Source organism: Camarhynchus parvulus, chromosome Z (genome assembly GCF_901933205.1).
Source record: "Camarhynchus parvulus chromosome Z, STF_HiC, whole genome shotgun sequence".
In the NCBI taxonomy this organism is placed as follows: domain Eukaryota; kingdom Metazoa; phylum Chordata; class Aves; order Passeriformes; family Thraupidae; genus Camarhynchus; species Camarhynchus parvulus.
Genome location: NC_044601.1, coordinates 10,610,862 through 10,631,855, shown reverse-complemented (window position 1 = coordinate 10,631,855; position 20,994 = coordinate 10,610,862). Strand labels below are relative to the sequence as shown.

The following is a 20,994-nucleotide window of genomic DNA, read 5'->3' as shown; positions in this document are numbered from 1 at the left end:
CATTGCACTGCTGCAGAAAAGAAAAAAAAACAACTTCAAACAATGCTCATTTTAAGCAATTATAAAAAGCTCCAAAGCACTTTTAACAAAAAATTGCATGGAACAAAAGCTCCCAGCCTGTGATCTTTAGTAGGCTGTCCAGCACATCACATTAGGCCATATTTTCAATTGTTTATCTTAAAAAATTAACTACACACTGCAGCCAAGACAAGTAAGCTGAGAGCAATCTGGTTTTCAGAAGTCAAGGAATTAATTAACGTCTGGAACACTGCAACAACAGGGCATGAGAACATCAGAGAAGAACTTAGTACCGTGCCAAGGGTTTAGCCAGCACTTAGGGACACTCAGCAAATGAAGTCTTGTTTTAGCCAAAGGCAAGTACACTCCACTATTTGGAGATTTTCTTAAAATCCTCACAGCACCTGCAAGGCATTTCATGTATGGGGTAGATCAAATAACTATGAGAAAAACTTGTGTCCTATTATCCCTCACCAGCCATTCTCAGATTTTATTTCTAGCCCACAGACAGCACGAAGGCATCAGCTACAACACTAAGACACTTAAATTTTGAGGTTTATCTTTCATGGAAAGAGAAAGAAGCATATGGATCTCTGCTGGGTTTCAGAACAGGCTGTAGAGGTAATAAAGTTCTCCTGCATAAAATTTAAAAGGAAATGCAACAGACTAAAGATGATGATCTGTGAAGAAGTACATGGACAAATAGTTTTATTAGACTAATTTTATTATTTGCCAATTTCCTCAAGATCTAGAGAACTGACACCTATATTCAAATAGGTATCTTCTAATGATCCTTACTTAAACTTTGGTTTTGCCAGATGAAAAAGCATTGTCTTAGGAATACCAAACCACTACCACAGTATGACAAAACTCTTGCAATCTGTCCTGAAAAAAATCTCAGAGGCATTGTCATCTATGCAAAACCATATTTGGTCAGTTACACAGTATTTATGAATGCAATATACCACCTCAGAGTATGTTTTCATGCTTTTAGAAGTACTTTTAGAAAACTATAATTAACTAATTGTCATGGACAGACAAATAACAGGGTGAAGTATTGACTTCAACTAATCTAGTTAACTATGAGTGTTCTTATTTTCCAATTACTTTGCAAACATTGCTCAAGCAGCCAGGTCTTTGTACCTGGAGACCTATCATGGCATGATCTAGAACAGCACTGGCTGAGGCTTCTGCAAGTGGGATTACTTCCTGAATAAATCCTGCAGGAAACCCATTCCATCATCAATTGTCATAGGATGGTCTCTGATCACTTAAAATGCTCTGCCTCTTCTCAGTAAGACAGATCTAAGATATTTTAGACTCAACTGCCATAAAGCAAGAGAAGATAGGATTTGAAACAAGTATGAAAATAGCAAATATGATGCAAGAACTCCTGAGCTCAACAAAGTTTAAGTTAGGTAGGTCTTAAGCATGCACTGGAATCAACACCCAACAGCAATAAGAACTTCAAAGAAAAAAGGCTCACCCTTTCTATAGCTTCTTTTTCCTGAGGTGTTACTTGAATGTAGTTCATATGAGCATTCCCAGCATCTCCTATTCCTCCAGTGCTGGCACCATCATCACTGCCACTTAAACCTTGGCGAGACTCTAGAACTGGCTCGTTCAACATGTGAATAAAATGTTCCTGGTGCTGGCTTATTTGCTGTGATGCACAGAACAGTAAAAGAAACATGTATATTTAAGTAACTGAAGTTTAAACGTGCCAACAGACAAGTAAAAATATTTATTTTCAGAGAATTAAGAAGTCAAAGGGATGTGCAAAAAGTGCACAGAAAATACTGTTATATCTAACTATAAAAAATGCAATTTTTATGTTTCAATTCAACTGCAGTGATCCTTCCCGCTTCCTCGCCCCCTCTGCACCTATTATGAAGTCTCAAATTTGTTTCCAATGTCACAGAAAATACATTCTGTACAGCAACAACTGCTGAAAAGCCAGCAATAGAATGTTGTAACTGCTAGTAACATATTATCCCAGACAACATCAACATATGATGCTCTTGCAAAAGCTAAATCAGAATTAGCAAGCATTATTTTCTTGTTTTAAGATCCACCTGCAGTAGTTGGGGGTTTTCCCTTCCAATTTGTTGTAGCAATGCTGGCAACAGAGAAGGATTTTGCTGGATAATTTGTCTCATCTGCTGGAACTGAGGCTGATTTCGTAAAAACTCAAGTGGATGTCCTGAAAAAAAAAATCAGTGAAATAACATGGTTTTTTTTAAGTTACTGAGAATCTTAATAAAACGCGTACCTACACTGCAATTTTAGACCGAAACAGGACATGAAAGTGGATAATACACCTCTCACTGAAGAATAAAAGAATTTGCTTCCTCTAGCTTTATGGAAAACTTCTTTATTCTAAGATTAAACAATGCATTTCCTTTTCCACTCAGTCTTAAGATCCAACAGCCTTGTCCTCATCTCCAACACTTTCCTCTGGATGTCTCATCTCTGGTTCATCTCAGTCAGACACATCTACCCAATCCACTGTCTTGTCTCTTGTATCTTCAGCACCATTTCCAGACAGACCTCTCCTACCCCTTCATTAGGCTTCTTTCGTGTATTTATCTATTTCCCTTTAAGAGGGAGATAAATACATGATAAATACCCTTCTCTTGAGCAGGCATCAACCACTGTCAAAGTGCTGCACTGCTGAATGAAGAGTCCTAGGTCATTTATAGATCTCTCTAGTGCTACACTTCATGGCTTAATTTCAGGTTTCTCCCTCGATATCCCAGCTTCTGTGTGGGAAATATATTAATATAGTCATAGTGGACAGTCCCCAGTCAGTCACAGAGTAGAAAATCAGAGTTTAAGTGAGAGAAAACACAATCTGTGTTTTCTCATCTGTGGTCTTGCACTTCAGAATCCAGAATACTGAATTAAAGAAATTATGCAAGTTCACTGCATTTTTTGAAAACTTTGCACATGACATACAACAAGTCATTGTCCCAAGAAAATACCACACCTGGAATTACCACGTTAACAGCTCTTACCCAATTCCCTCTGAAGAGCTCAAAAGCACCTGGAACTTAAAACTGACTGAAAAATAGACTGGTTAAGGGCACATTGTTTATCACATCTTCTCCAATACAGCCTTTCTTACCTCCTAGTGAACTAGTAGTCGTGGGTATAGTTGCTACTGCTGCTGCCACTGCTGAAGACTGAGATGCACCAGTGCTTGGTGGTTGAGGGGGGTCAGCCACAGCCTGATTATCTCCAGGTATCCCCTAAAGCCACAGTTCACATCATTACCCACAGAATGCTGACAGACACGTTTCAACTGCATGCAGTATTTGGGTTTCAGAATGAAGGGGAAAAAATAAAAAACTTAATGCTTTCACTGCAAATACAAGGCAAGACCCTGTGAGTTACACATTTATAACTGACAGAGAACATTGTGGAAAGATTAATTTTATTTTTTGGCAGGAAAAATGTGTGGTTTGTATAAAAAGGCAGTAAAGCATGCCCTGCATCACTTTAAAACATACTTTTTATACCTGATTAAAAAGACTTGCTTTGAATCCTGTTTAAAGATATTTCAAATGAATGAAAAAGTTAAACTAAATACACTGTTACACTATGTTATATTGTTGTGCAAAAGTGACATTACAGCAACAAATTGCAGTACAAAATGCTACGGTTAACAATTCCATACAACTGGCAAGGAACTGAGAAGAGATACAAGAACACAGCTCTTGGGATCTTTTTCCTCAATGAAAAGCTGTCATTTACTGTATCTTAAAAGTGAAAAGATCTGTATGTCACCCAGCTTTAGCAAGTTAAAAAAAAGTTAACTTCCCTTTTATTTTTTATGTGCAAGCAACTTTATATAGAAACTGACTGCTCAGAGGGCTGAAATGGACAAAGCTAAAACCCATTATTACAATAAACTAGAATGCTGATTATACAACAATGATACCTCACTCTGCTACTTTTCTCCTGCATCGAAATCCTTCCTACCCTCATCTTGCCTTCCTCACTGGCACTGAACTCCTGCACCAAGTCTGTCCTTTTAATCTACCTTTCTGAAGCCTGGAAACTTATGGGACAGACACAAAGAATATTTTAACAAATCTGTTGGAACAGCCCAGAGAAGTTACCCAAATGAGGGTCACCCACTTGTGTTGGGGAATCACAAAATATAAGGAACTGAGTGGGTGGAAATATTACAGAACTACAGGGTAACCAGACAATGAAGAGGTTTGTCAAGCCTACCATAAAAATCACTGGTAGGTAATGTAGATTAAAAGTCCTGCTGTAACATGATCTTCACATGGTATGTTCATCATTACACCTGAACAAAAAGGACAAATATACAGCTAATATAGAGGGCACATATAGAAAGGGAGAATTGGACAGTGCTCCAAGCAATGCTCTTTGCCTAACCTGTTAATTAAAAAACACATCAAGGTATAAATCACCTGATCATCAAGTGCACATTTAAACCACTCAGGGGAATAAAAGCAAGATTTCCCTGTCACACACTTCATTACCCTCACATGGCTCAGTAAGCTTGGTACACATCCCTCCCTCTGCTGAGGGGGAGGAGAATTCCATTCATGGTATAATTCTGATGTAACTCTCCCTTATCAGTGGCTTACAGAGCACTGATTAAATACCTTTCCCATCAAATCAGTCATTTCTGGCAATCCAAGTATAATGTAACAATTTGGGTTAATCTTATGAAATTACTAGTTGATTTCACCTATTCTCAGACACACGTCATCACTGCAATCTGTGTCCAGATCAAACAACATGTGCTTGTTTAAACTCCTAAGTTTGCTCTTGAATGGAAGGACTGTGTAAACTAGTTCAAACAAATTTACTTAGAAATTTTTGTCATCTTGAACATCATCTTAACTATTGAACACAAGCTTGAAGTATCCCTCTCCAAATAACAGAGACTGTGTAGAGCTGCAATCAGACAATGCCAGTGAGGCGTATGGACCTTGCTCACACAACCACACAACAGATTAAAGCATGGTATTAAACCACACATAAGCCACTCTGAATGCAAACACTGCTTGGACAGCAAAAAAGGCCACTGTTGCCGTATGGTGGATGAAAAAATTGTTTACTGTTTAACGGAGCAGTACAGCAGTTTTTAGCTGACATTGCTCTCTGCAGGGCAATAACCACATCAGGTCCAGCTTCTGCACAGAATAGAGAACAAAATAGTTCCAGCTGGGAGGTACTTAACATGATCATCTAGTCCCACTGACTGACCAAAAGTTAAAGCCTAAAGGGCATTGTCCACGTGCCTCTGAAACACTGACAGGCACAGGACATTGACAACCTCTCTAGGAATTATGTTCAGTATTTGACTATACTCACACTAAAGAAATGCTCCCTAAAAATATCCAAAGAGGCATGTTACTGAAGAGATGACAAAACTCCTTCTTAACTAGAGGTTAGGAAATCCTTGGCTGAAAGAGATCTGAATGGAAATATCTCCAAAGATGAGTCTGGTGCATATAAAAATAAAGATTATCTTTTGCAACTCCTTCCACAACCACAGGATTACATCTATAATCCTCCTTGATCATGCTATGAAAACTGAAGAACTTGCCATCTGAACCATGGACAACAATCAGAATCTTCAGAGTTCATTTGAGGAACAGCTGTGCTTTAATTAAGGTTTAAGTCCTTCCACCTTACCCTTGCTGCACCCAGGTTCTTTAAACCTGGACAGTGTTGTTACACTTACAGATTTCAATGTCTTAATCCTAATCTGCAGATTATATAAAAGATAGTGGTGATAATAGTTTGGATACAAGTAATATAGAGAGAGGGTCAAAGAACAGCGTCCTCAACAGATCACATCAATAGTAGCTAAAAAGAACCTTTTTGTGATGCAGCAGGAGAATAAGGAACATCTTCAGACCCCAGCAGATCCAGAACAGTTATAAAGACCATTTACAGCAAAAGGATTCTTCTAGAAGGACAGCAAAAAGTCTGCCATCTAATATGGCCTCCAAGAGCAAGACCATTCATCCCTACTCCCTTTTCCAGCAGGAGGAAGAAAAAAAAAAAGGTATTTTCCAGGGAAGGATAACACGACACATAAAAGGACATCTTATATACCAGAAGGACCCACTTTAGATACAGGACCTACTGAAGGACTAAAAATTAAGGATTTAATTATAAGGATACTATAATAAGGATAAAAATCCAAGGACTGCTCACAGCAGTCAATGCATTTGGCAGATGTGCCATGTAGCTCCATCATGGGGATACTCTATCTCCATTCTGGAGTTCCTGAACAGAAATAAACTAGAGGAGGGGAATGCCAGAAACTGAGTGCACAAGAGTTGCACACCGTGTAGGACTGCCACACACACAGTAGGCCAAACACTTAGGGTAGGTACTGAATTCATGGTGTATTTACAGACTAGATGAACAGTAAACCCAACATTTCTAAAACATGAAAAACAAATGTTTGAACTTGAGGACTTATGACAGAGAGTTGGGAGCTATTGCATTCACCCGTGCTTGGCCTAATGCGAGTTGGGGATTAAACTTTTCATATCTTGAACTCAAAACACTTGTTGTCAATTTAAAATCTGAAGCTTACAGTCTTGGGAACATTAATGTAAGTAGGAAGCATGCCAGGGACTTGTAACTACTGAAGGAAAACTTCATTAACAAAATTGAAGTTTTATAATTGGAGGGTAAAGATGCCAGATTTCTTATCAATCAATCAGAAATTCAATCCACATGTATTTTGCAAGGATTAGGTCAGGATATCTGGTTGCCAGATTTTAATAAAGTTCAGATCTGCTAAAAGGAAAAACCTCATCAGGGGAAAAATGGTGTGCCAGAGCAAAAATTAAATGTACCAGAAATACTGATTAAGCAACAAATTAGACAGATTCTACGTGGTTACAATTCACCTGTCAGATTAAGTTATACAATAAGAAAAAATTCAAAAAAACCCAGGGTTTTCATTGAAGTGAAACTACACTTCTATTTCCTCTCATGCCAATGAAGTTTGCTTAACTCTTCAAGCTTTATTTATCAAATGAAAATTCTTTATTTTCTAAAACACTGATGAAATGAAAACACCAGTTAAATTAAGCAGAGTTCAAAAAAAACCCTCTCAAACCTTTCTGTTTGTGAAGTATATTAAGAACACTGCATTGTTAGCAAAATCAGTGAATGGGAACCTAAGGAATGGTGATTATATAGATACAAAAGTACAACTAATCAACTAATGGTGTCACTAAGAGATGACACAAAAGCATTGGCAGTTAAAGCTATCACTGTAACTGGACATACTTTACAGGCATACCCATATCAATCAACAAAAAATGAAAGCAAAGTGGTAGAGGTGGTTAGGGATTACTTCAATGTTTTCTATAACACACCGTATCTGTCAAAATTTCTATCTCATCTTTCCAGACGGCAAATGTCACACTCAGCGACTGAGTAACATTCAAAATAACACCAAATTTCAAGTGAACGGTATTAAATGGAAAACAAAGGTGCAGGTAAGGTAAGTGCTCACCATCAGAAGGTATTCCACTGCTCTGTCAGGGTTGTTGAAGCTGGCCCTCAGTGCTGCAATCACCTGCTCCCGCTCATAGCCCATGGACATGATCTCAGTCACCATGTTCTCATAGGACTGACCGGTCACTACAAGTCACAGGACCACCATTTTAGGGGAATAAGATGAAAATAATCACACACACACACACAAAAAAAAAGTTTCAATGGGTAAGTGTAATTTCCACCTGAATTCCAGTCGTTCATTGAAAAGAGTACTTCATATTAAACATGCCGTGGTTCTGTGGCTTTAATTCCAAATATATTCAGTGGTTTCATTATGAATTTGATTGGAAATAGTGAAGGGTAATGAAGATAATGTAAACTTCTACTGACAAAAGCAGTACTTGTGATACTTCTGTACTTGTAATTGAAATAATGTTCTCTCTTCAAGTTTTCATTTAAGGTCAAGGGCATCCTCACAGCTAATATTCAATTCCTGATGTAATCAAGAGAAATCTCCTGCAGCTTACATTTGGAAATGTATTAATTTGAAATCTGCCTGTCAAATTATTAGCCATTGAGGATTTTCCAAATAAAGACTTTCTGCTATGCTGTTGTTAGACAGATGACAATTAGTGATTAGATATTGCTATATATTGCTGCATGCTGGTGATGATGATCACAGTAATTTAATCAACTTAATATGGACCAACTCAAATCATGCAGAAGACTTAAAAGTTGTATCTAGGAAACTCAGTCAGGACTTCAGTGGGGGTTCAGGAAACCAAGTTATCTCATTTAATTTTTAATTTTTATCTCACTCAATTTAAAATTTGACTAGGCATCAATCACATCAAATCCCCCACCTCTTACAGCAAAAATAAATGAAAACTGTCCAACACCTGCAGCAATCAAGCCAAAGGTACACACACTGTATATGGAACTATTTAAGGGCAAATGTTCACTACATTAATGTCACTGTAAGGACAATTATTATCTCTTTTCATAATCCATTTAATATTCCTGCCTCAAATGCAGACAGCAAGTAGTACAATTACAAAAGAAGAGTAGCTATTCTACCATACATTGTAATTGGGCAAATCGTCAAGGTTTTCTTCCTGGCAGGAAAAAAGCCACAAACAAACCTAGGCATTAAAATACCATCTCCTTCCTTGGATAAAGGTATTCCTGATCTTAATGAAATCCTACTACTGACTGACTCTGCAACTAGCAAGTTAGTGACAGGAAAGCTAAACAACTGACAGTCTTCACAAAAAAAACAACTAATTAATAATAATATTTAAAAAAACCAGAGGAAACAAATACAAGAGCTACTCTGTTAAGGCAAGGAAGTTGTAATTAAAAGAACCAAAGAAAACATGATGTTTTATTCCCTTAGGGAGAAGGTGTTTAACTCAAGCCAACATTAATACAGCCCCACCGCCTGTTTCTTAACGTGTGCTTCTAAACAATCAGTGGGTGTATGACTTAGGGCAGTATACTCAAGAACAAACAATAAAACAGCCCTAGCCCAAGGGTATTTGTGCATTATCCATAAATAAAGGGTTTAAAAGCCTCGACTAATTTGAGTATTTATTATTTGGGCTTCAAAGTAATAGTGCCAACCTGAGTTTAAGGAATGGTAAGTTCTTCATGTCTTCATACAGAACTACAAGATCATTCATGTCACATCTACCTGCATTTTTTCAAACGTGAAATAAAAAAATCACATTAACTTTGCTCTAAAGATATATACTTCTATACATATCTTCAGGGAAGGAAAAAAGCCAAGCCAATAATTGTCCCAACACAACGATTTTGCTACTTCTGCTCACATTCTTCCTTACACAGCACTAGTTTACCCTTACTACTCCTAAGAAACTAACCAAGCAGACAGAACACCTGTTGACGTCATTAGTTACTACTTGAACACTTCTGTATTGCTTTTTCAATATAAGCAAGGTAGAGACTAGAAGATTTGACACAGGAAAAAGATGCAAAAAGGCTGGCTAGCTCCTGTAGCACAGGCTGCTACATAAGGCATAATTAAAAGCCAACGGAGGAAAACAGAATTACTGAAGATGTACTCCATACAGTCTACTTCATAACTTGTGCAAGAGCAAGACCAAGAATAATAATTCAGAAGTTGCACACCAGCAATGTCGTGATACAGAGACTCAGGCCTATCCGTCCTTAGCGCTAGAGGAAATGTTTGAAGTCAATGCTGAATTGATTCTGCTCTTTGCTTTTATCTTTCAAGCAACATTTTAAAGCTGGATTAACACTGAAATCCAGTTCATCACACTCCCCACAATTCTTGTCCTATGCCCTAAAGAAATCTTAGGCTGCTCCTGTGAAAGATGTGGTTGCACAAGGACAGCAAGACATGCAGATCTTCACGTAGCACACAAAGCCACATCACTTTTCAGCATTTAACTGAAAACAACAGCAAATCATAGAAAATTATCCCTGTTTTTAAAGCAAAGTCAATTAATTTCAGACAATGTAATTGAGAATCCACAGTTAGAATACTTGTCGGATCCAACTTAGGATGTGAAAACATACTCCATCAATTTGTGCAAGCAAATTCCCTTCAGGACAGTTTTTAAAGAAAAGGAACAAGAGAGTTCATGCCTATTGCCCTTGAAAATTTATTGGCTGACAACACTTACAGTATGCCTACCCAGAAAATCACACTCAATACCTCTTATTTCCAAACATGTTAGGGACACATGGGTTTACTCCATCAGACACCAACCAAAGAACTCCCACACAAAATGGATCATGAGGTGATGGTCTTGAAAGATTTTGGGTTTTTTCTCCCAATTTTGAAGAGATTTGAATCAAGACCACCAGCTTCACTTAACTTGCTGATCAGCACTGTTAACACAAGTGTTGGTGATGACATCACTTTGGCCACTAAGATAATATGAATGGTTAAGGAACCACCTTTGGTATTAGCAATCAGTTCAGCCAGTTTAGTTTTAGTGTTACATTTTTGTCTCCTGCTATCAGTCTCTATCAGCTATTTTGGATCATACAATTTAAAACGGTATGTCACACCTAACATCTAAGCTGCAGCTGGACAGACTAAATCTTAGCTACCACTAAGTCATGTCAAATATTACTGCTGCTTAAATCACCCTGAGCTGCTTAATCACAGCACCTGCCTCCAATATATCCACATATATCCACATGAAAATGTAAGTGAAACTATTTACTTGGTTTCACTTTTTGTACCAAATTGGAGCTTCATATTTAAAGACAAAAGACAGAATAAAAACCCCACCTCTACCTTATTTCTGTACCTGAATTTGTTACACTCCAGAACAACCCAAAAATTTCAGTAGGAGTAAGGAGTTGTGGGTTTGCCTAATAATTTCCTATCTACCCAAATCAGCATAGATGATGGGCAGAGCTTCCTGTTGTCTTTATTCTGTCTATTTCACTGAGAAACAAAGATTATTTAAACTGTCAAAATAAAAGTAAGTTGACTGCAAATACATGGAGGCATTCATTTCTCAGCCCAGACAGCAGCAGATCTGGTGAATTTATCTAATCTTAATGTGTCAAAAAGCAAAGTACTTTCAATTTTGGAACAAGTGAATAATAAAGGCAGCCATTTTACCAGCCCTGCACTCTGGTGTGCAAAAGTGAAAAGCACATACGTATTTACATCTAGTCTTCTATTCAAGCTACTTCAAAGTGAATAGTTAAAAGAGAAATTAAAGCAAATGGGGAAAAAAAGCAGGAGTGCAAGGATCTTCCTTTTACACAATAAAAATATATAAAGGGAAGTATTCTTCAGTAAAGAAGAATATTGAAGCTGGTTCCAAGATATCAGCCTCAGGTCTTGAAGCTGGTTCCAAGATATCAACTTCAGGTCTTAGAGAAGAGCACTTTGTTTATAACCTTAATAATGACAGATACAGAAGAAAATGTCAACATCTGCTAATCTGTCATGTTTCTGCTGCACCAAAATAATGTCTACATGAAAAAAAAACTCTCCACTTACCAAGTGCACTTATAGCATCCTCAAAAAGATTTGATCGAGATGTATCACCTGTTGTACTGCAAGATGAAGACAAGTGCAATGGTAATTACAAAACTTTGGAAAACTTCCTGTTTTTCAAAAAAAAAAAAAAAAAAAAAAAAGCAGCAGCAGCTGTAACTCTAATAGCCCCTTTTGTTTCTAAAAAACCAACAAAGCTTTCCAAAGAGCTCTCTTTCGGTCCTATAGTGCGAATAGATTTTACAAACTTACAATGCTAGCATTTTTAAAACAAGACCAACCTTCCCCCACTACCCCCCAGAAGTTTGGCTCTTGCCCATCTGCTCAGGGATTAGCCATCTGCTTGCTTGAATGCTTTAAAGGGTGGGAGAACAAGGTGGATTTTCAAAAGCACACAGCAGTCTCACTAACTGCTTCCCCACAGCCACCAGCTTGACCTCAATGAGGACCCAAGGAGGTTGGTGGCAAGCACTTATTAGAATCTCAGTATACTGCTTTCCCAGGAATATAAACTGCTAACATTTGCAATTACTCCATCTCAAGTTATCAAAGTTGTTAAATTACAGGATTAAAGGCTCACCTCCATGAACAGCAAGGAACACAGAGGCACAACACTAGGCAGAGGAATACCAATTTTAATCAGCCACAGCCACGGCTGCCCAGTTTCCAGGGCTGCAAAATTAAAGCATCAGCCCCCTGGTCTCAGGGTGACACCCAGGGTGGGTCAGCAGGACTCCTTCAAGGGCATTACAGCCGACAGGGTGGTGCAACTCACTGTGGGGTGCCAGGAAAAAGTGTTGGGGGGAAGAAATCTAGAGGAAGAACCAAAGGCAGGGAAAGGAAAGCTTAAGGCACCATGCAGAAGAAAAGCATGGGTCAAGAGAGCAAAAAGGGGAGAAAAAGGGCCAGTCATACATAAAATAAAAACACTTGCCTGGCTGTGCTCTGCACCTCACTGCCCATCCATCCTGTCTTTTTACTAAATTCTACTTCTAAAAATTTTTCATAATGTTGTCTCCATTCTACATGCACATATGTGAAATTCCAAGTGTTCACAGGGACAGGGAATTGTGAGATAGAGGGATCCAGACACCTGTGGAGCCAAAAACCGCTGAGACCACTGTGGAAGTGGGAAAGCCAAGGACTGCAGCCAGTTCCTGGGTGAGTCCTCTGTGTGTGTGTGCATATGCAATGGGAATCTGAGTATCAAGGCCTGAACAGGGTGGCAGGGCTCAGGCAGTCCCCATGCCCTGGTACCAAAAACATGGTGAACTCTAAGGGGCCAGCTATCAAAACAGAAATTCTTATTTTTCACTTGTGTTTTGTACATATTCATTTTGCAGTAGTTGGGTTTGCTCTTAAACAGCCAGAGGGGAAGTGGATGTGGCTGATGTATCTTGCATGAGTGCTGGGATTTTCCCTGCCTGAGCTGACCTAAGCAGCCAGACATATATTTATAGGTATATCCATATTGTGCGTATATTCTGGGAATACACAGTCTTGATAACATGATAGACTTGAGGACATGGATCTGCAGAAGCCTCACATTTATCAGGCTACCAGGGTTGGCAACTCCTACCAGCAAGTGAAAGATCATCAGATTGATCTGAATGTTTTCAGAAGATGTCTAAAAATCCAGCAAGGCACTTACAGAGATCTTTGTAAGATCTATGCAAGAAATAATTTGTTCCAACAAGAATGCTTCACTAGAATCTGTCAGTAGTTAAGATTTACAATAAAAAGAAGATCAAAGACAAAGCAGGACGCCAGCTGGCCTGGCCTTGGGTCAATAAATCTTGCCTTAGTAATTTAGCTTCTAAAGCAAATCAGAAGCAAACAGTATTCACTGAAATCAAGGCAGGTGATAACTTTGATGTCTATGTTAAATTATTTTGTTCCTCCCTGTCAAGTGTGTACACTGAGGGTCCCTTACTGCAGTTTCACAAAACTGCAATCTGTACTTGAAAAACACTATTTCAGTATGACAGATGGATCTTTGAACCCACTGGACAAACTGAGCAGGGAAAAAAAAGAAAATAACCCCACTCATTAGTATTTTTAAACAACTAAGTTAATTTGACTGATAAATGAAACTTCATTTGCATTCCATTTCTAAAAGATACTAATTTCTCAGAACTGCAAAATTAAAACATCAATTTGTGTATTTAGTGCAAGAAATTTGTGATGAGTTTTTCAAGACATTAGGCAATTGCAAGTTTTGCTTTGTTATCATCAAATCAGTATTCGACGGTGGTTAAATACAATCACTTTAAAAATACTGTCTTGTGCACCAGTATTCCCAGAAATAACACACAAATAATTAAAACCCAGAGCATGAAAAATGAAGATTTGATGCTATGCAGCACTTCAGAGGCCATTAGATTCCAGTTAACAACATTTTAATCCCATGCAGTACTTCAGCAACTTAAGCAGAAAAAGGCTACAGCATACAACAGGGATGAAACCTCTAACTTCCACTTGATTTTCTCAACTGTAGAAAATGTAGGTGAAAAGTTTTCCCAGGTCTCACAATTAATTACCTGCAGATAGGTCAAAGAACATTCGGGGAGAAAAAAAAAACCCAACCTTGTAGCTTTAAGGCATTACATGATTAAGAGCAATACCACATCCTACATTTTGGAAGAAAAAGCTCTTTGCAGAAATTAAGAGATTCATACAGCAATAAGGAATTTATGGTTTGAATCTGACCAACATTATCAAAAGCACAATCAGAGGGTTATGAGCAGGACAGGACACATTCTTCTTCAGACTTCAAGAGCTTTGTGAGCAGTAGATGCCCATTGCAGGTGAATATCCTCAGTCTGAAAAGAAACTTGCAGAATAGCAACTCTGAAATGCCTAACAGGAGCTCAAGTCTTGTGTCATTTAACTCTCCTCTCCACAGGTTTGTTCCCAAGACCACACTTCCCACAGGAGAGGCGCTTCTTCTTCCAGTCAGTAATATCATACTTGAGTCAGACACTGACATTACAGTTAAGAAAGAAGAAAAATTATATACATTGGAGAGAGTGACTGGCCTAACGCCATAATAAAAACTTAAAATCAAAACTAGAAGCAACAGAAACGGGAACCCACTTTTGAAGGCTTATCCATACCTGTCAATTGATGATGGACTGACAGCAACTGGTGCCTCAGGTGGCTTTTCTTCTGTCTTCTCCTCTTTCGGAGCACTCACAGGTGCTGGTTCACAAGCAACTGCATCTGCTGCTGGTGGTGGAGGGACAGGAGCTGGCACAGGGGCAGGAACAGGGATTGGTGCAGCAACTGCTGTGGGAGCTGCAGTTGTTGAGCCAACAGTGGAAGTAGCATTTGACGGCTGAGTCGCTCCAGCTGCTGCTTTGGGCTACAGGAGGACAAAAGAGTTCAGGCACAGAACAAAGATCATAATCCATAGCTCTCTAAGTTCTGTTAAGACCACTTGTGTTTGCTATGCTGCCTCAACATCAAGCACAACATTAAAATGTTGCAAGACATTAATCCTCTCTTGCCCTTCACTGTGTTTAAACAAGCAACTGAGAGCATCACTGAGGTACTCACACACCTGAGCGCTCACACTCTGAAGTGAAATTCAAAGATCTAAATATTCACAGACCACAATATTTTAAATACAAAAACAATCCTGTGTTTTACAAAAGCACATTTTCCAGAAGAAACCAAGAGAGCTGCCAAAAAACATCTGCAGAACAAGCATAAGCTTTTCTCACTACTCAGATGTGGAAAAAAGTGATTAAGACAGAAATCACATTTCATTATAAATGCTGTTTGCTAGAACACACGATGAGAAAAAAAATTAAACTTCACCTGCAACATGTTTCAGTTATGCAATCTTTGCATTCAGAGCACAACAATAACATCTCAAATACTTCAGCTCATGAAGTAAGCACCAAGGATACAGCAGAATGAAGGACTACCAAATTTACAGCAGAATATTTAGAGCGAATAATACTTGTATGCAATTGTGAAATAATCTTCACATCTCTAATGGAAACCTGAATTTTTCTTGGATGCAGTATTAATCCCATTATATAGAAATAGCCCCAACGGTTGACAAAGCTGACCCCAATCTTTGCCTTTCCAAGAGAAATAGTTGAACTTTAACAAAACTACTTATTCGAGGTGCACACTTTCAGACATCGCCTGCTTGAAGAAGAAAACATTTACTTCCTCCTTTTGTCTGCAAGGAAAGGTAAAGCTTAAGAATGAATAGCTTCCAACATGATGGGCACAGCAAATAACATTTTAATAAGCACTCAGAGAAGAACACTGACACAGTAGGAATGCAAGGGGGGTTATTTTCTGCTGGATTCCTAAACCCTTAATGCAACAATGTCTGAGCATCAGACAAACTTAGCAATCTGTGCCTACATGACTGGGCATGTCTTACCCACAACAGAGTAAGTAAAGGGCAATTGAGCTCCAAGACTAGCAAAAAGATCGTAAGACTGAAGAAATGCCCAAAGTACAGGTCCTTTATTATCAGAATATACTGACTTTAGCAGTTCTTCATGGAGATCTGCCTTTAGAATCATAGAATTGTTGAGGAGACCTCTAAAATGATTGAATCTAACCCAGCACAGCCACCCACACCACTAAACAGTGTCCCTAAGTGTCACAGCCACACATTTCTTGAACACTTCCAGGAATGGCAATTGCACAACTTCTCTGGAACCTTCTGCTATCAACAAAATGAAAAACTGGACTCTGACATCTCATCTGCACCTGTTTTCTTGTACTGATAAATGCCCCTGTGGCAAACCACAGACAAGGAAGCTGTTCATTCAGGAAGACAGCAACAACAGTAATCTTTAACAAGCCCACCGGTTTAATTATGTTTACTATTAACAGAGATAAATAAGGGGCATCAGAATATATGTTTTCTTTGTCAGGAAGAGGAACTCTAGCTTCAAAATTAATTTAATATTCCAAAACACAGATGAAGCCAGTTTGATTCAGATTGCAATGGTCTGGAATGCCTGGAAAATCAGTGGCTTGATTCCTGGAAGCAGCTTGACAAGTGGTTCAGAGAAGAAATACTTCAAACACGTGTCACAGTCATTCCCTATAAATTGCACTTGCAGGCTTTCAAAACCCACATGTTTGTTTACTGCCAGATGTATCCTGTCTCTACTGGTTTATGCTGTTGAGTTTGACAGGAGAAAAAGCCATGAACTATGAAAAGCAACATGGCAAGGCTGGAAGAGATCCATACAGAGGATTTAACCACAAACTACCTCGATTGCCTTCTTCCTTTTAATAATAAGGGAAAAAATAACAGAGAGACATGAAAGAATAAACAGTAAAATCAGCCATTAGAAATCTTTTTCTTTGATACAAATATTCAGCTCAGAGCAAAAATAAAAATCAGCCTAGGCAAACCAAGGCTACAAAGCAATATTTTTTATCTATTCACACAAGTTTTTACTGTGGATCTGAATTTGTTTATGATGAAATTCCACTGGTTTTAAGAATGGATATATACAACTATTCATCACAAGAAAAAATAGAATCAAATTAATGAAGCTTCCTACTCAAAAGAAATGATTACTCACTTTTGTCACCATAACCACCACAAAGTTCTTCTCATCTATCTTGTATTCTTTAAGAGCAGTTTCATCATTAAGGATTTTACCTGGGAAATTAAACAGGCAGAAATTAAGAAGTTGTTTAACAAACCAATAAGTGATCTTGGGATTTCCTCATGAAAACATGTTTTATGCAGATTTATAAATAAATGTTAAACAACCCAACACAAAGCAGTTTGGACATTAAGCTTTGGCAGCAGAGCTACAATTTTCCTCATGTGATGTACAGAGTACTGGATAGCTTGAGGGCTGCTGTCCTAAGTGTTGCAGATGTTTTAAAGCCATTTAAAATAAAAGCATGAAATCTGGAAAGACTCACTGGAATCTGGAAAGATCCTTAACAAAGGTACATGTAATACAGAGGAAAGGCATTAACACACAAAAAGCTTAACTTATGTCTGCTTACACAGTAAGGGAAATTCCTTTCTACTTATCTTCCATTTGTTCTTCAGATAAGAGCATTACCTGCAATAACAAGCGTGTGACCTTGCAACTTTAACAATTTGCGAGGCTAAAACATTAGAAAAAGCTAGAACCATTCCATAACTTGCCATCTTGACAGAAGGATGAAAAACCTATCAGAGAAACCCAGAAACATCTGTTATACTACAACTTTTGATGTTTCATAAGCAGAGGTGGTACTGTGACAAAATAGTTTGCATCACTTCTACAAGAACTTAGGAACATAGTAAACCACATACTTCTTGCCTTTTCTTAGAATAAGCTGACTTAGAGGTAGCACCACAAATCAGAAAAACAAGTCTGTATTTCAGTGAGTTTTATAGCACTGATTTCTACTACAGAGTTTTCAGGGAATATTTTACAATTTAAACTGATTAATTTTCTGAAGATGTGCCACAGACTACTTCCATTTCATAACCTCTCCAGTGGACTGCAACCAGAAGGACACATCCTTTTCCTGATGATTGCAAGGAAATCGAGCAACACATACACTTTATGGCACTCAGAACACAAAGGACTGGTTCCACCAGTCATGCAGGTCAAACAGTCAAGGAAGTATTACATGTAGTGCAGTAATAGCAATACCTGTAGCATCTGACTCAGAACCTACAAGGATTTACTCACATTTTTTATAGGCACTTCAGGGAAGTCTTTAATGAATGTATTTGCAATATAATATATAGACTTTATAAAAGTATACATACAGACATCCTGTCTTCTCACAACCCACCATTCTCAGGGTTTCTAGCTCACCCTAATTCAGATGTCAACACAATGGACAATCAGAGCCTCTCTAATCAAAGTCAGCTGGGGGTATCACTTTGCTTTACCAAACGATGAAAATTCTATACCTCATTTTAATAAAAGTAAAAATGTCATCAATATACCCTCATATCTCTTGTCCAAGAAAAAGAAAAAAAAGATAATCCATCTTTGTGGATGGATTATATATTCTCAATCTTATTTCCTATATTTCCTACTGCTTGTGAGGATTATTCAATACTGCAGATACATTCTGACTTCACAAAACACTTGAGTCATGCCACAGAATCTTATGCACTCTTTGATTTTTGCAATCACAGAAGAACAATATTATGAGTGCCATGCACTCTTAATGCGCACATTGCACAAAACCTTCTGCCTGGTTCACATTTCTTGGTTGTGCATGAGACTTCCACCTTCATGTTCTTGACGTGCACTCCCCCCAGTGAAGTACCAGGGACATAAAACTTGTAATCCAGAGGAGCTGTACAAACACAGAGACTCACAACTTCTCTCCCATCAGCATCTCTCCACTGTTAACAGCGGCTTTGGTTTATCACAAGTGAAAGAGACAATACTTGTTACAAAGCAGTACATGACAGAAGTGAAAAGTCCACCAAATTTTCTTTCAAACCCAGTTTTAGAGGAAAAAAACCACTAGAGGGAGTACTGGAATAGCACCAAAGTTCTGAGATGAAGTGAAAACAAAAAAATGGATTTCTGTATTAGCACCAGAATGAACAAGGCAAGTAAAAAAAAGCTCAAATAAAGTTAATTTCATGTTTTTAACTGACATTACCCTGCCTTTTGCTAGTACATAATGCACATTTCCAGCGAAAGAGCTTAAAAGTATTGAAAGCACCTTTGTACAGCAAGGATTTGGTGGTGGGTTTGTTTTGTCAATCCAAAATAAATAATCTAGCTTTTAATTCACTGTAGTATATACAGCAGTGCTTCAGTTATACAGAGCATAAATTGAAAAAGAAAATAATTAAGCCAGAACAGCAGATTTGACCGGCTTAAATCCTGAATTCTTGTAAAAAAAAAAAAAGCTATTTCCTCTTCACCCAGCATATCCCTAAGACATCATGTTACAAGAGAAAAGATGACAGACACATACATTAAAACCTAAAAAATTCTAATTCAAAATTAAGAGTTCCCTTTGACATTGAGTTAATTTTTGTGTTTGTGAGGGTTTTTATCCTGTCTGTACTTCAGTTCTTAGAATTCTTAGAAGACTTAACATTCACATCCAAGTCAAACAACAACATAAAATAAAGCATGTTCCGATAAGTTATCTTCAGAATATCCATTACCTGCATAAATTAGTTTTTGGCCAGCTACTGGAAAGGCATCTTTCCCCCTTTCTGATTCAATCTTCTCTTTCAGTGCCTTCACCTAAAGCACAAAAACAGTCTTAATGAAAACAAAGTTCACGGTACAAACCTAATTAAGTATACTTCAAGTTTTAAATACTGAAGAGTAGTTTCAATCATGCCTTGATTATGTCAAGTTTATCAGCCTTCAGAATATGTCACTGTAACCACTTTGCAGAGCAACATGTCCTTTCCCAAATAGTCTCCTGTGCTGAATCAAATCAGGTAATTAATTCTTCCATGAGAAGTTATTTGTATGAGTGCACAACACAGTGAAAAAGTAAATTAAGAAATTTGGGGAGCAAAAATGTTTTCATCTCTTGACCCATTTGCCCTGTTCTTTCCCTGAATGCAGAGGGTACAGCTGCTATAAACAGAGAGGAAGGTTTTCATCATCATAACCACTTTTCAGGGAATTCCTGGGTATTTTTTTTTGGAAGATCACCATGACATCCAACCTTGAAGTCCCCATACGCAAAGACTTGTGCAAAATGTTCAGATGCTTATCTTACATAAATTGTTTTCAACTCCTCCCTCTCCACCACAGTTTCTGGAGCTTCACACAGCAATTCTAAGCCTATACATTTACTGGCTTGCACTGATGCATCACCCACACTTTCACAGCACCAATAGCTCAAGTGGCACTGCTAGTTGTTGTCATATATGAGAATGGTCTCAGATCTCTAGGAAAACTCTGTAATGCTACCCTGAGGAGGTAAAGCAAGCTCCTGTAAAAGCATTCCTGCACTGACACATCTGCAGTCACGTTTTAAGACAAACTGCCTGCACACACAGTCAATTCTTCTTGCTTTTTTGCAGACACTCCCAGTATAAAGAAAACAAAGACAACCGATCTGCTATGAGCTTATTACCACAAGCTAACACCACCTTCTAAAGGTTGGGGGTTTTTTTTCCTGAATATTCAAAAAACCTCTTTTATAAAGCTCTGCAAGGATACAGAACACACCATATTGCTTCCCTCTATGGAACTAAACAAAAATAGGGAGCCAGCTCTTTTTACCCAGCAGATGAAGAAAGGATGCTTTTGGTATTTTGTACCATACATGCCATCCTAGCACCTGCCAAATGCTTTGGAATTAGAGTCCAACCAGGCAGTTGCTCTCCCACTAAGCTCTAGCAAAACTAAGAGCAGCTCACTGCTACCCATAAGTCCTGAGGATAGTCAAATTTGCCAGTAGTTTGCTGAAAGCATCATCATTCTCATGCGTTTACTTTACAACAGCCTGTC

The 20,994-nt window shown here is 38.2% G+C and overlaps 1 protein-coding gene across 2 annotated transcripts in view; it reads right to left on the bottom strand.

The window, feature by feature from the left end:
• The window catches only part of RAD23B (RAD23 homolog B, nucleotide excision repair protein), a 34,470-nt gene that overhangs the window by 2,127 nt on the left and 11,349 nt on the right, over window positions 1-20,994 (bottom strand). For both annotated transcript variants that reach the window (XM_030968301.1, XM_030968300.1), the window contains 8 exons: window positions 19,686-19,767; window positions 17,113-17,192; window positions 14,659-14,906; window positions 11,546-11,601; window positions 7,550-7,677; window positions 3,146-3,269; window positions 2,094-2,221; window positions 1,505-1,681 (listed from right to left, as the gene is read on the bottom strand). In XM_030968301.1, the coding sequence (XP_030824161.1) occupies window positions 1,505-1,681; window positions 2,094-2,221; window positions 3,146-3,269; window positions 7,550-7,677; window positions 11,546-11,601; window positions 14,659-14,906; window positions 17,113-17,192; window positions 19,686-19,767 (1,023 nt within the window). The remainder of the gene's footprint in view (window positions 1-1,504; window positions 1,682-2,093; window positions 2,222-3,145; window positions 3,270-7,549; window positions 7,678-11,545; window positions 11,602-14,658; window positions 14,907-17,112; window positions 17,193-19,685; window positions 19,768-20,994) is intronic.